The sequence below is a fragment of the Montipora capricornis genome, chromosome 4 (genome assembly GCF_036669925.1).
Source record: "Montipora capricornis isolate CH-2021 chromosome 4, ASM3666992v2, whole genome shotgun sequence".
Classification (NCBI taxonomy): domain Eukaryota; kingdom Metazoa; phylum Cnidaria; class Anthozoa; order Scleractinia; family Acroporidae; genus Montipora; species Montipora capricornis.
Genome location: NC_090886.1, coordinates 6,345,220 through 6,360,219, shown reverse-complemented (window position 1 = coordinate 6,360,219; position 15,000 = coordinate 6,345,220). Strand labels below are relative to the sequence as shown.

General features: G+C 40.4%; 3 protein-coding genes across 5 annotated transcripts in view; 2 read left to right on the top strand and 1 right to left on the bottom strand.

Moving 5' to 3' along the window:
- Positions 1 to 15,000, bottom strand: part of LOC138045403 (eukaryotic translation initiation factor 5B-like) — a 25,306-nt gene that overhangs the window by 7,543 nt on the left and 2,763 nt on the right. For 2 of the 3 annotated variants that reach the window (XM_068891904.1, XM_068891901.1), the window contains exon 2: positions 4,958 to 5,032. The exons of the other annotated variant lie outside the window; for it this stretch is intronic. The gene's annotated coding sequence lies outside the window, so the exon portion shown is untranslated. The remainder of the gene's footprint in view (positions 1 to 4,957; positions 5,033 to 15,000) is intronic. 3 annotated transcript variants of the gene reach the window in all.
- Positions 5,802 to 7,482, top strand: LOC138045398 (serine/threonine-protein kinase mos-like). Its single transcript, XM_068891893.1, has one exon. The coding sequence runs from the start codon at positions 6,186 to 6,188 to the stop codon at positions 7,167 to 7,169; it is 984 nt and encodes a 327-aa protein (XP_068747994.1). The 5' UTR covers positions 5,802 to 6,185; the 3' UTR covers positions 7,170 to 7,482.
- Positions 14,340 to 15,000, top strand: part of LOC138045396 (PCNA-interacting partner-like) — a 16,638-nt gene continuing 15,977 nt past the window's right edge. Inside the window, exons 1-2 of the mRNA XM_068891887.1 lie at positions 14,340 to 14,515; positions 14,842 to 14,897. Coding sequence (XP_068747988.1) covers positions 14,882 to 14,897 — 16 coding nt within the window. The 5' untranslated portion in view covers positions 14,340 to 14,515; positions 14,842 to 14,881. The remainder of the gene's footprint in view (positions 14,516 to 14,841; positions 14,898 to 15,000) is intronic.

The window sequence follows — 15,000 nt, the reverse complement described above, 5'->3', positions numbered from 1 at the left end:
GAATTCATCGTGTTATCTTTTTAATAAGAAAAAAAAAAACAAAGTCAGACTTCAGCTACAGTTGAAGCTGACTGAAAAAGTTTATTTAAATTAGACAATAACAATGACCATCTGCTTAATTCCCTGCTCTCGATAATTTGCTGTTGTTGTCACGAAGGTATTCCGACGAAAGACTTACTATGCCGTAAACATGAATGGTATAAAAGGTACCATTTTCAAAGTCTTTCAAATTGCCCTTGTCGCTTCGTAGCCTGCGAACGCAGACGTATTTCCGGCGGTTGCTTCTCTCCCCCGAGAAACGACCGCCAGAAATACGTCTGCGTTCGCAGGCTAGTCGGGTGTCACAATTCCGTTTGTAACTCAAGAACGGAGAGGATTTAAGTCGTCAAACTTCACAGTCATTTTTCTTTTTGTCACCTTGAAATCATGTTAAAAGATCGGCTTTCCAAAACAAGCGGTTGGCAGTTTCACAAATGGCTTTTCGGGACTTTCGAGAAACGGGTCCCTGGACCGGGGGGGGTCTTCACTTGCACAACAAGCATAAAGGTTGTGCACAAGCAAAATACAGAGATACAATTACAGGCAGACACAATAATTTCTTGTTGTTGTCAACCACTCCGAACATCAACTTCTTTCTTAGATTGAGTGCCGACTCTGCCTTGTGGAACACGCTGCTTATGTCAAGGAGACTCTAAAGGGACTGTGTCATGGCGAAGAGTGAACGGAGTTCATTTTGTGTAGTTTTACGAATCCCTCTCCCCAACTTGCTATGCAACTTAAGAAACATTAACCCAGATATTCCTTCATGTCTTTCGAGCATACACAATTTAAGTTACAAACATAAGAGATAAACTCTGAGAAACTCACAGGCTAAACAGTTTTCGAAAACCCCAATCACACTCCATTTTAACCTTCTTCCATTTTGCCCTTCCCAGCCTCCTTTTCTATTTGCTGTTTTATTCAAAGCTTCTTTCAATGTCCTGAGCAGTTATTTTTTATGTTTCGCTTGATTAGGGTCCCCTCACTGAAGTTTGCTAAATTCTCTGAAACAGCCCCTTTCAGAACTAAAACTCGAGCAGGACGAGTGTTTTTGCAACTGATCTTCGCTCTAGCGAGTTAGGCTTTTTTTAGATGACTATTATTGTCTTGCATGTTTTGAAGGCTGTTAGTTTTTAGATTCCTAATTTTAACTTTTATAGATTAAGTCTAAGTGCCCATTTCAGTGATTAGGTCTAAGATTACTAATGATGAAAGCGTCACAGACTGAGTTTGCAAATCTTGCTTGTTTTTAAGCTTTCGTCGCCACGTAGCCCGCGAGGAGGCCTCTCAGGCGGTTCGAGGGGCTTATGCATGCTCGCAGCCTAATCGCCCTTAAAACCACGCGTCTATCGAAAGCGTATCTCAGTAAAATGAATGACTTCGTAAAAGAGGAAGTTGTTTGTGATGTTGTCATCGAATAACACGTTCTTTTATTGTTTGGACGTCTTGGTGAACTGTGAAGTGCGATTTGTCATATCTGTTTGTAAGAATGGATGTCTGACCATTGACTGGTGGGTTTAAAATCGTGTTTACCGCAGTCGAATTTGAAGGTTTTTAACCCAGCCAAAGCACTTGAAACTTGAAAAGCAACCAAGTCACTTGACGTGTTAAACAATAACAACAACGACATGGAAATTGTTGCTCATTAGCTTTTATTATCATAGCTAACGAAACAACCAGGAATAAAAGAGTTCACTGAAAAAGTTAAAAAATTACCCCAAACATGAATACCGAGCAAAAAAATGTTAAAAATTATAATAACCACAGGGAAAAGGCAATTACTCCAGAAAAAAGAAAAGAAAAGCAACGCAAAAACAAGGACACGAAAATAACATGTTGATGACGAAAAAAAAAAAAACGAATTGTGACTCAAAGATGAACCATGTTAATTTTTTTCTCCCAAAAACTAACTTCACTGTCTTCGAGGAGAAACATACAGGCTCAAAAAGGATTCCTTTTTTCTCACATAAAACGCCATTGAGCAAAATCGCACGTGACAAACTGCAATCTTTATGGCAACTCTTTTTCACACCTTGGCAACGCATGATAACAGCTTTGTTGGGCAGTCCACATCTGTACCAGTGTCAGGGATTGCAAACTTGCCGAATTCGGGACAGCTGTAACTTTTGCCGTTTCCCAAACTTTGGCGAGTGCTAAACAAAAATTATTGACTTTACCAAGAAATTAAGAATGATCGGAAGGTTAAACTCAATGGGTCTAGTTTACATTCCAAGAGCGTCCCATTCTTTAGCCAAATTTTCTTTCTGTCGCTCAACTGTAAAATGTTTAGGCATCACAATCTCAGTTGTGATGAAGTTGGTCGGAATGCCGTCCTCACATATTCTGAAATTTTGCTCCCAGCTTCTATCTTAAACGAATTCACAATTCAGTCCCCTCCGTCTTTTATCAGAAATGTTTCTTCTTCAGTCACGTTTATCAATTAACGTGTTTTTTGAAGTAGATCACTTCGAAGGTAGTAGCCAAAACACGGGGTCGGGGTCGGGGTGTCCTTTTTCCCCCAATTTGTTTTGTTTCAATTTTTGTCGTTATTCTCTGTACTGTTATTTTCGAGTGATCGGCATCTGTCCTTCATTTATGGTGGAAATTATCGAAAAAAAAATAAAGGAACCCACGGAATGTATGAAAGCTCTTGAGGGACATCTTATTTTTATTCTAAATCGGGCTATTTTTTATGTTTTAAAATCGCAGTTGGTTTTTGCGAGCATCTAACTTTGTCTTTCCGAAAACCGGAGTTTGTTTTTCTGTTTTTCGAAATAAAGAGAATTTCCGAAATTGCTGAAATTGGAGTTTATGGAATATACATCAACTGCCAGAGACACTGAAGACTCGCTGAGCTCCACACTCGTAATCTTCGTAAAAAAGAAACAAGAACAACAGAATCACAGTTCCACGATGAACGTCAGGCAGTCACGCAACGTTCTCTGGTGCTGTTGTCAATGTTGTTGTCTGACTTTACAACAAACCGTTTGTAGTAAAGTCAGATTCGCACAGGAAATTGCTAGCCAATTCTATTCGGATGTCAAGGGATCGAATCCAGTTTGATGATAAAAAAAACACAACAACATTAAGAACAATTTTGCGAAAACAAGCAATTGAAAACGTTGCGTGACGAACTGCGGAGAAGGTTTTTACGAACTAAACATTAAAATATGGTTTTCAAATGTGGAGCTAAGCGAGTCTTCAGTGTCTCTAGGAGTAAGCGTACAAATTTCAGTCAGAAATTCTCTTAATTTCGAAAACCAAACTAAGATGTCCCTTTCGTAGCTTCCGTTTGTTCCTTATTTTTTGACTAATTTCCACCGTAAATGAAGGAAAGATGCCGAACATTCGGAGAAAATAGTACAGGAGAATAACGGCAAAAATTGAAACAAAACAAAAAATTGGAAAAAAGACACGACCCCGGCCCCGGCCCCGGCCCCGGCCCCGGCCCCGCGTTTTGGCTATTACTCGCTTCGAAGCCATTCCCTAGCTGCAATGTTTTCTGTCCCCTCAAGTAGCTCCTCTAACACTATCAATTGGTAGCTGGTAAAGAATTTATTTGCAGCAAACAAACACAAAGCTCTTGCTCTCACAATGCTAAGTGTTTGATTTCTTGTCGGTGTGGCTTTACGAACAGCTGGTACTGTTGGATGAATTACCTGTACGTTCTTTATTTTTCGGTGTATTTCTTCTGTCAAAAAAAGCATCAAGTTCCCCATGAACTTTTGTTCCCATTTAGTCAGCGATAAGCCAAACATGAAACTCAAGACCTCACATTTAGTATACTCTGTCGCCGGTTCAATCTATCGATGGCACAGGCCAAGTTTTATGCCCAGTATAATAGTAGCTTAAATACCGTCGGAATGATTTTCGCCCCCTCTTTGTCTTTCAAAGTTAATGGCCATTACGGGTGTCTTATTTGTTAAGTTATACTTGTCAAGGAACTCAGTCCTTACTCTACAATTAAGTATAGCTTTCCATATCATTGTAAATAATTGCAAAGTGGTCAGTTAGACAATTCAGAAGAGTTAACTACCACTTGGAGCATAGCATCGCAAAATCGAAGCCCAGTTACCGGTAACTATTATTTTTTATCCGTCAGTGCTCTCCAGGCTACTTTCATTTTCGTTTTTCGTTGGAATCTGGCCTTGGTTGTTCAAAAGATGGATAACACCATCTACCGGACACATCGCTACCCTGTGGTGTGGAAAACACTAGCAAAACCAATTGAGTTACCCAGTGGATGGTGATTTACCCAGTGGATAGCAATATCCACCCTTCGAACAATGTATTGGGGCCTGGACTTGAAGCTGAGAAAAACTGAAAACTGGATTTTACAATCGTGGTGAAAACTTTCAATTTCGGATCTAAGAATTTTAAAAAATGCTGTTAATTGGATATTGAAGCCTGTATGTTCAATATCACCTATAATGACATGGGTGAGAAATTTTGGCACGAAATTTCAGCGTTGATTTATAATTTCACACGTGAAATTACAATGTTGCTAAGGCAACTTTTCTCACAGTGCCAAAATAGCGTCTTATGAACGTAATTTGTCACCTATGATGATATTAATAGCTAATCGAATGGAATACTCGTGAAACGAGGGAATAGCTTCACTTGCGTTTTGCCCAAAATCAAATAAAATCAAAAGGCGCGTGAAATCATTCCCTAAATTCACTCGTCACCATGTGATTACCCATACTAAGTAGTGCAGTTCCTTCAGCTCGTGCCCCAAAATAAGTTTGGATATCGGACTCGCGACTGAAAAAGACGCACACACTGATCCCTGTGGGAACTAAAAATAACATGATTGAATCACGCGAAAGGTGAATGGAATGTGAGTCGCCATTTGCGTGTTTTGGGTCACAGAATGTCGTGAGAAACTTGGATTTAAAGTGATGAAACACTCACGTACCTCACGCATTCTTAATTTAGTCGGAAACACACGCATCTCGACATTTTCGTGGTCATACATCGGTTTCTTCGCAACCTGGAAATTAAAAGCGGGGAAATAAATATTTGGTTTTGTAATGGAGTAAGCTTTCTGCAATTAGCGACTGCTATGCATTATTTTGCATTGTATTTAAGTTCTGTTGAAAGTGCTAACGACTCAATAGTTTCTAAATTAAAGCCACGAGTGTCACCTTAGTCACCATCTGTCAATCAAAACCCTTGCGAAATAATTAGAGAATGCTATCAGCCAATCGCGTCCCGCACTTCAATGGTTGCCACGCGAGCAACGGCGCGAGCCAGTCCATTCAACAATAAAGATCCATCTGCGACTAAATGCGAAAGAACTTGTCATGCAACAACGAAAAAAACAATAACAAAGACCTATCTTAGAGGAAAACGAACACTACTTGAAAAATCTCCGCAAAAATAACGCATATTTTTCAATTTTCACATTTTAAGCTAAAACGGGCAGCGAACTCTTATACGCATTGACCCGAGAGGGGGCTGATTTTCGTGCGACCACCGCGCGATTTGTTCTACTAAATTAGTGTCAATATTAATTTACGCTCGATAGACTTCATTGCTATGCAAATTTCTTACGTGTTTCCACGCAAATCAAGGCGGCACGGCAGCCGTTCGCTCAAGGCGAGATTAAAATTCTCAACACACGTGGGAAGAGAAAAAGCGAGAACGCAAAGAAGAAGCAAATAACAAGTACAGCTATCAACCATTAACGCAATATTTTTTTCGATGAGTGCTAAATTTCTCTTCCACGGCTGTGCATTTTATCTTTACTAAATAGTGTCATTGAATGAAGCAGCCTCGTGGGACTTCAGCATGAAATGTCGCTCATTGGTCATGCCTGATTAGCCGCGTCGCTATGATTGGTTGAGGCAGAGGTCTTAATCCCGATATCACACCTGAGAATTGCCTCGCGCGTGTCCTTATGAGAAGTCTCTAAGAAAAGCATTTGTTTCATTTCTGAACCGGCTTGAACAAGCGACGCTACAACAAAGAAAGTGCGCATTCGTCAATTTCCTCCAGTGTTGCCCTGGAGTTCAATCGAACCGGAATACTTTCCAATCAACATATTACAACCTGCAATCGAAGCTCTAGACAGATCGCGCTTATCTGTACGGACGCAAATTTGGCTTTCTTTTTTTTTTCATTTCGCTTTCGATCCACAAGCCATGGTCCTGCAGGAACTTGAGCGAATAGTGTGCGAGTGCTGCAACAAGAGGCGCAAAGAAATGGTTTTTAGCTCGATTCAGAGTGGAACTTTCAACGCGAGTGAACTTCAACTTGGCAGATTGTTGGGAAGTGGAGGATTTGGAAGCGTGTACGAGGCCAGATTTCGAGGGGAGCGGCTGGCAGTTAAGAAACTTCACCAAGGAACAAAGAATCCCAGAGCTGCACAGGAAAGTTTCGAAGCGGAAGGTTCAATTCTTCACTTTAAGCATCCGAACATTGTGCAAACACTAGCGGCTTTGACACTATGGGACAATATTCAATGCATCATCATGGAATATGCGGGTGAGAGAAATTTACGGAGCGTTATTAACGATCCTTTTGAGAAACTGGACAGAATTCGACGTGTAAAATTTGCGCTGGATATTGTTCAAGCCTTGCAGTTTGCTCACCATCAAGGTCTAGCGCATCTCGACCTCAAACCGGGAAATGTTCTTGTGACATCCGAGGACCATTGTAAATTAGCTGACTTTGGGTGCTGTCGCGCTGTAGAGGAAAATAACAAACCGGCAAGTCCGACCAAGTCGAACTTGACAGGAACCTATGCCTACAGAGCCCCAGAACTTTTGAAAGGCGAAAGCCCCACCACGAAAGCGGACATTTATTCCTACGGAATTTGCTTGTGGCAAATGCTCACTCGAGAAAAACCCTACGGGAACGAGAATCAACATGTTGTGATATTCGGCGTGGTCGCATATCAGCTGCGACCCGAAATTATTAAGGAAAACATTGTTGGAGATGAACAGTATGCAAATTTGATCAAGCAATGTTGGCAGGCTGAGACCAAACTTAGACCCACAGCATCCGCAATAGTGAATGAACTGCAAGAGATTCGAGTCAGAAGGCTCGCTTTTTGCAACGAAACCAAGGCTATGGCTGATCAGCATTTAGCAAAAATTGCCATCTCCCAGGCGTGCCTGCATTAACTTTACACACCGTTTCAATTATGCGTTCGTTTTTCTGCTCTAACATATATTTCAAGCAAATCTTTTTCGCTTTCATTTTCAGCAAAAACAGATGTATTTTTCTTGAAAGTTGCTCTCTAAAACACCTTACGAAAACGCCAAGGAAGACTTTCTTAAGCGCAGAATGATTTGTTCCTTTAATACTGCTATTGAAATAGAGATAATGTAAATACCGCATACGTTGTTATAGTTATTGTAAAAATGAAAGCGCTCCTGCCAAGAAGAAAATAATTTATGGATTTTGCAATAAACCAGTGCAACATTTTGCGAATTAAATTGATGTGCGTCAAGTTTGATTTTCTGCTGTACTATGCACAAGTACCCGGCTTTTCCTGCGCAATAATTTTCATGCACAAGCGATGTCGAAGTCCCTCACGTGATATTGAAAGCAAACGCATCTTTGTAAGCTACCTTAGCACTTTACACGAAATTGATATTTCAAACAAAGTTCTAAAAAGATCGGTGCAAGAAGCAAATGTTAAATGGAACAGACAGGGAATTCCCTAGAGAGCTTTGATTCCACAGACTCTTCTGCCTTGGAATTGCAACAACTTTCATCGAGCACTACTAGAGTGTTTTCTTTAATTGCTGTAAGAACATTGTTTAAATTACACCAGATCTAAGGCTAAACGGAGCTGTTTCTAGTGCATCAAAATATTGGCACAGACCAAGGTGCAAAGACAGGTAAAATCAAAGCTCTCAAGTACGTAACTGTCGAAAAATGCACGCGTCAAACCGCCAAAATTTTGCCCGATGAGGAGAATTAGACGCGAAAAAAAAAAAACATCTGAAAAGTAGTTTCATCTGATACACATACACAAAAAGCTCCTTCCAGGTGATCAGCTGCAGTTGTCCATTAGAATAAATAAAAGCTTTTTTTGCTAGCGCAGTAAGGAGAAACTAGCAAAATCCAGCGCCGATTTTATTGTGCTGTCACCTGCTGGAGGCGTGCCACGCATTGATCTTTTGAATGGGTTCGACGCTCATTGGCGGAGAATACAATGCAATGGATTTTCTTAATGCGCGGCGCGTGCCATAGCGCGAGCTGGCCATTCAAAAAGCCGCAAGACATGAAATTTCATGGCTTGTGAAATAGTTCACAGCGTTAACGATAAACCGCAGCTAGTATTAATAGCACACGCGAACAATCTATAGCTTTCCAGCGCACAAACGGATGAGAAATCTGGATAAACCGAGAGTAATCGGACCACTTAAAAGACGGACTCTAGGAAATGAAATATATGATAGACAGGGCGTCTACAGAGCCCTTGGAGTGAACTAACATTTATGAATATCACAAAAATTGCCCTTTGGACGATCACTTGCCCTTATACAAGCAGCACTATCAATTTTCTTGTCACCCAGTCAACCAAGAAACTAAATTCCTGGGTAGCTGTAAAAAATCTGCTGTCTGGCCCGTAGGGTTTTTTTAGGTGTAATCTTCGAGTAATTACATATGCATGAAACGTGCGCGCTCATGAGCCTCCAGGATCAATGGCATTGTTTGAAATCATAATGCATCACTACTGAATCAAGTAAGAAAACCATGACTCGATTCATATTTAAGGATCACTTAAAATGACTCCCAAGTTTCAAGAACGAAAATTTTACACATTTTGAGTATAAAGTTTTTATTTTTATAAAAAGCAAGCCAAAGCAAACACTCGGCTCATGTTTCTTTATCGCCATTTGCAAAAGGTTCTTGAAACACAGCGTTGCCAACAAACTGATTGATGGTGGTCGGAAATTTCTTTTAACCGCGCTCCGAAAGTTCGCTGTCGCTAGGCAACAGAGGGCCAGCGAAACTCGAGAAGTTGCTGAGAGGAAGCGTGAAATATGATAAAGAGACAGTTTCAATCATTAGTCTCTAACCAAATGGTGAAAAACCCTGGAGGCGAGTGGTTCTAAACAAAGATAAATTACCACTGACACAAAAAAGGAGATAAGTTCCTCAATATCTCTGCAATTTGGTCACCGCGGTAAAAAAAAAAAGGCAACTCACCAACTTTTAAATTTGTCGAAAAGAGCGAAACGAGGCAAGTTTTTTGACAGCGCAAGTACAAAAACGACAAGACTTGATTTGTCAAAAGAGCTTTAATGAAAAAGAGAGACCTTTAATAAAGAGAAATGCAATGAAAATTGATTTACATTTGAACGAAAGTGTCAAGAAATATTGACTTGTAAAAGCGACGATGCCGATTGCAGGAAATCAACCTATTATTTTCTTCAAGTAGGAAAACTTCCGATGAGTCAAATCATCGTTTTCTATAAACAGAGTTCTATAACACTTTAAAAAATAGTCTTTTCTTGACGAGAATTCTTGTCATTGAAAAGGAAAATGAGCTTATTGACCATGTTTGTTCGAAAAATCCACGGATTGATAAAAAACGACGCTGCGAGATGGGAGATAAGACGTATGGTGCACACTTAATTACCTTACCTCGATCAATGCTACGAAAAGCAGATGGTATAAATAAAGACAAAGAATGAGAAGGGTGGAAAAATAGAGAAAAAAGAAAAAAAAAAAGATTTCTAAAACACTTCATAAGTAACTTAGTAACGATACGAAACAAAGCGAGCTTCGACGAAGAACCATTTTTCAATAAATCACCTTTATTAGCTCCATAAAACGGGGTTTGTCAAAAAAAAAAAAGAAAAGAAAAACCCGGCAATTGCATACTTGATGAAGTTTGGAGAAAATAACGAAATTTGCGAAAAGCGTTGCTCAATTGCCATCTCGGGGAGACCACGAGACCACACAAAAAGTCATTTCCTCTATTGTCAACACTTCCCATAAATTGAGAAACTAATTTTATTGGCTCAGAAACTAACCTCAAAACCAGATAGGCGCCTATTTGAGTCATGTGCAAAATTTCGCACTTACAATGGCGACCACTGGCAAGGCAGCTGTTTTAAAAACTAAACAATAACATATGTATTTTCAAAACACGAGGCTTTTTTGTTCCAGACATAACACTGCAAGAATTTGATCAAAAATTAAATGGTACAAATTTCTCTCGGATGGGCAAGGGTGCTGGCACGAAGCGTCAATCACCTTCAAGTTCTTGGGCTTTGCAAACACATCTTCTCCACGCGTGTAGGACAACAGAGCCGTTGCTATGCGAACCGAGGCGTTTTTTAAGGACCGCATTTATTAACGTTGCTGGTTGCTATAAAATAAAAATACCACATGCGTCCGTGGCTTTGGAAAAGAAATGCGATCTGTGAAATTCTCACGAAAGAACAAAAGCGACAAAGGACCATAATCTGTTGCGTGCAGCTTGTGGTTTGTCACCGGAGATTTCATATGTGAAAGACAGGGCACCTTTCAGTCATACTCGTTCCCAGGTTCCTTCCAGTCCCTCTGCTCAAAGTATGAACTCTAAGCTGACAATTATGAAAGTTTGCAAAAGTTTCCGTAACCTTTGGCAGCAAAATGGCACGAAGATCTCACACTGACAAACTTGGTTACGAGTTACGCCTCATGTAAGTCAAGACAATTTGGACAATTACCCAATCAGTTTCCACAGATGGTTTGTATTACAATAAACTCCTTTTGTGTTTCTACAGGTCTTTCTCGGGCGACCATACAGTAGAACAAAACGCTTTGTTTCCGAGGTTGCATTAGTGAAAAGTGAAAACGATTAAATTTAACGAGCGAAGGACAAAAACGCAGAGCCGAAAGACAAAACGACATGCACTAAAGCAGAGCCGAAAATAAAGAACTTGACAGACGCCAAAACTACTTACTTGTTTGGAATTATGAACAGAGCTTGCTCGGTTACGAGTAGCTTTCTTTCCATTGATTTTTGAACACAAGGAAGTTGTGAGTAGCATTCAAGACCACACAAGCATATTCAATAGGATCCATGATCACAATCGTCATCCGCTCCGAGAGGTTTTTTTCGGCTACTCCGGGATCCCCCCCCCCCCCCCCTACCTCCCTCTCACATCATCATCATCACTCTACAAACACCATCATCATTTTCTGAAAAGGCGATTCAAACCTATCAAAACCGATATAAATATATATAACTCGCACAATGGAGAATGGGCTTCCGTTTTCAACGCTTTATTCAATTCGGCATTTGCCTTGCTCAAGGGCCTTAACATGCAATTGTTACAGAGTATTAATTGGTTAATTGTGTGAAGCAAAGGCAAGAATAAGGGTTGGAAATCTTGAGGAAAAGTAAAAAATCACCAACAGCACCACTCAAGTTTACTTTTATGAACAGTGCCCATTAATTCAAAGGTATTTTGCGCGGTTTGCTGATTATGCGGGAAAAGCAGATCTTAACGAGTGTTCATGAAATCCATAAAGAAAATTGGCCCATATCACTCAATGTCCAAACAAAAGATTTTGCCCGTCAAACCTCTCATTCAGTGTGAGGCTGGACGGGCAAAGACAATGCAAAGACAAAGCCTTTATTCCCCACGGACTCCAAAATGGCCGCCGAGTGATAAAGGTGAATTGGGCGTAAACACGCATTTTTCAAAGATAATTCATCAACAATATTTGTAAAAAGCTTTAAATTACAAAGCAATGTATGGCGTTCTTTTTTCAAATTGAAGCTGAAGTTATCTCTGAAAACTGCGTTGGGTTACCCCCAATTTTCTTTTCGGATACCAAGAATCTTTGCTAAGTTCTGCTTTCTTCGCTTGGCTTTAAACCGCGCAAAAATATCCTTGTCTTAATAAGCATCACCCTTAGGAAACCCGAGTGTCTCGAGATGCGCAGAACGTATGTGCAATAACAATAGAAGGCACCGTCCTCAAATAAGCTAATCCAGGGGCACAGATACACAATGTGATTGACTCCTGGCTGATGACAAATTTCCAAGCCAAGGAAAGAAAGGAGATGCTAGCGAGATGGTTTAAAACTTAGGCTTAGCTATATAATTCCCGAAAAATTGTCTAAAATCCTTTCCGGAATTTTCCAAACAAAGCTCTCTAAAATTCCCGAAAATTCTTATAAATTTCGTTTCTTATAGTGCAAAGTCTGTCATATTTGCTATCAAGCAAAGATCCGGATTCCGAAACTACGATGAGAAACCGCTGCTTAGGTGCACTGTAGGACCCCTTTTGGTGAATAACCGCTGATAAGGAACGGATATGAACGGACTGACCCCTCTCCTAGTAGGTTGGAATACCAAAAAACACGTTCTGTCAACGTTTTTGCCTGTGAAAAGTTTTCAACATGTCAGATCAAAAGTTCAAATTGCTCTAAGATTCTCTAAATTGTCAGTTTTTTTCCTAAAATTCCTGAGAGTTTCAAAAATTTTTTTTGATGTCTAAACTGATTCCCAAAAAAAATCCCGGAATTATGTAGCTAAGCCTATTTAAAATCAAAGATCTTTTTGCAGGAAGCGCGAACCTAGTTCAGGGTCACCAAAGGGGAAAAGAGAGAGAAGACCCGGGTTCAAGAAAGTGGAGGGTGGGACGTGTGATTTTTTCAAGGGTAGGGGTGGTCTGGTTACATTTTTGTGCAAATTGATTCGTAGTCAGTCTATGGGAAAAAAAAATTGGCGTACGTGTGTTAAGTGCCATTGGTGGCACTTGAGCGTTAGAGCCAAAACGAAATGAACAGACAACACAATATAATCGTGGGAAAACGAGGCGGTGCCACCGGTGAAGAATGGGAGTAACTTTCTGTTAAACGTAAAGAGAATAGCACCTGGCAGACCACCAAAAAAAAAACCCGTATTTGTCTTATTAGAAAAAAGGATATTATATTACTCAACTAAAGTATCAATATTTCCTTAAGTGGAGAGCCGAAGTCACTTACCAGACGACGACTTAAGTGGTTTGTAAACAGACGAACGAGTAAGTGGAATAGTTCCAAAATCAATATTGAATCTGCGCCAAATAATTGTTAAAATGACTGGCTCCCCCGAGGAGAAGGCAACATGACCGTCTGCACGAAAAAGACGAATCTCGATTTCTTTGTTTGTTTGTTATCATGCCCTAGGATCAGTCTTGTTCGAGAAAAATATCTTTAATTTTATGAAGAGCAAGGTCTAATATTTGAAAAGCCTCGGATTACCCCCTTGGTATAAAACGAAATTTCCTGCGTATACAAACAGACAATTTTAAGCAAAAATGGCTCTTGGAAGCGAGGAGCAAGTAATTAAAAGAAGTTGTAAACTGGGAAACCTTTAAAGAAATACAGCTTTAAACGTTCAAGCATAGATTTGTTTTCAGGCTTCATTGGGCACTCCTTTCGTTACAATCCGCAATTCAGTCAACTCGTCATTACATTTCAGTATAAAAAATGGGCAATGTTCTCGATGCCTTCCCTGCTGCCATGTTGCTTTCAAATATTTCGATATTGCTTTATTTTAAGGTTTCTCTCTTTCTGCTAAGTTTATATTGAAGTCTATTTAATCGAATATCGCTTGTAAAGAGCTCACAGGGTTAATATGTCCGTTTAAGTACAAATGCGGTTTTTTAAAGTACATAAACGTATTTCCCACGAAATTTTCACGCTTTAATACCGAAAATATTTCCATGCGTTTCAACGATTTTTTTTCAAATTCCGTGCCGTCACGCATTTGTGGTTCTCTTTATTAAAGTGGAATTCTCTCGAAACCACACAAACTCCATATTAGTAGATACAAGCATCGTTAGTACCTAAGCCTCCGTTACAGGTCGAAACTTTCAGCTGAAAGTTATGTGCAACGGCACTGCGAAACTAGTTGAAAAACTGCAAGTGGTCTCGAAATGCTGTTACCTGATTCCCGCAATACACAGTCGAGTCGAGGCTAGTTTCATGGCCTTAGCGCGTAAGAAGATCGAGCGAGACCAGTAGTGGTGTCAGTGCACGGCGAAAATCCTGTTTTTATCGCTGCACTGCGATCGTTGCGACCGTTGGGGAAATAGAAAGCGGTTTTACTTTTCCTGAAACTTCTCTCGCAACGGAAGTTCAACAACGTTACATGAAACCGACCATGCTGCGTTAAGTCAATCAGAAACCGGCTAAGGCCATGTAAACAACACTTCGAGACCAGTTTCAACGTTCCCGAACGAGTTTCGACCTGTGTTACACGGTGCATCGCCTGCTGAAACTTTTTGCCAGCGCCGTTGCGCATGTGTAAACTAAAGTTTCAACGTGTAACAGCCGCTTTATGTGCAACGGCGCTGCGAAAAGAGTTTCAGCAGTCGTTGCACCGTTTAACACACAAGGTCGAAAATTGTTCGGAACTGGTCTGTTGTTACCAGATTCCCCCAAAACAAGTCGATACTAATTCCATGGTTCCGGTTTCTGATTGGCTTAGGCGGCGTAGCGTAACAAGATCGAGCGAGACCAGGTTAGACGGTGAAACTCCTGTTTTTATCACCACTGCGATCGTTGCGAGCCTTGCAGAAGTAGAAAGCGGTTCTACTTTTCCTGAAACTTGTCTCGCAACGGAAGTTCAACAAAGTTTAATGAAACCGACCATGTTACAAGGTGCAACGCGTACTGAAATCTGTTTCGCAGTGACGTTGCATAGTCGTTTCAGCTGAAAGTTTCAACATGTAACAGCGGCTTTATATTTTCGACAAACTAATGATGTAAATCTACCCACAGATCTTTGGAGTAATCACAATCCGCTCTAATTCCGCAACATGAAGTACATAACCCTTTTCTTTTCAGACGCAGACCAGTGAAAAAAACCAAATGAAGCAATGAAACAATGGCAAGTCATTCATGTAAGGATACCATACAGTCTCCCGACATACAAGAATTTCATCCAGCGCATCCCTGGAATACAGTAAATACCCACATATAAGAACCTACATTTTTCCAACTTGG

Coding starts and splice junctions, on each gene's coding strand:
- LOC138045398 (XM_068891893.1), top strand. CDS start 6,186: ATGGTCCTGCAGGAACTTGAGCGAATAGTGTGCGAGTGCTGCAACAAG.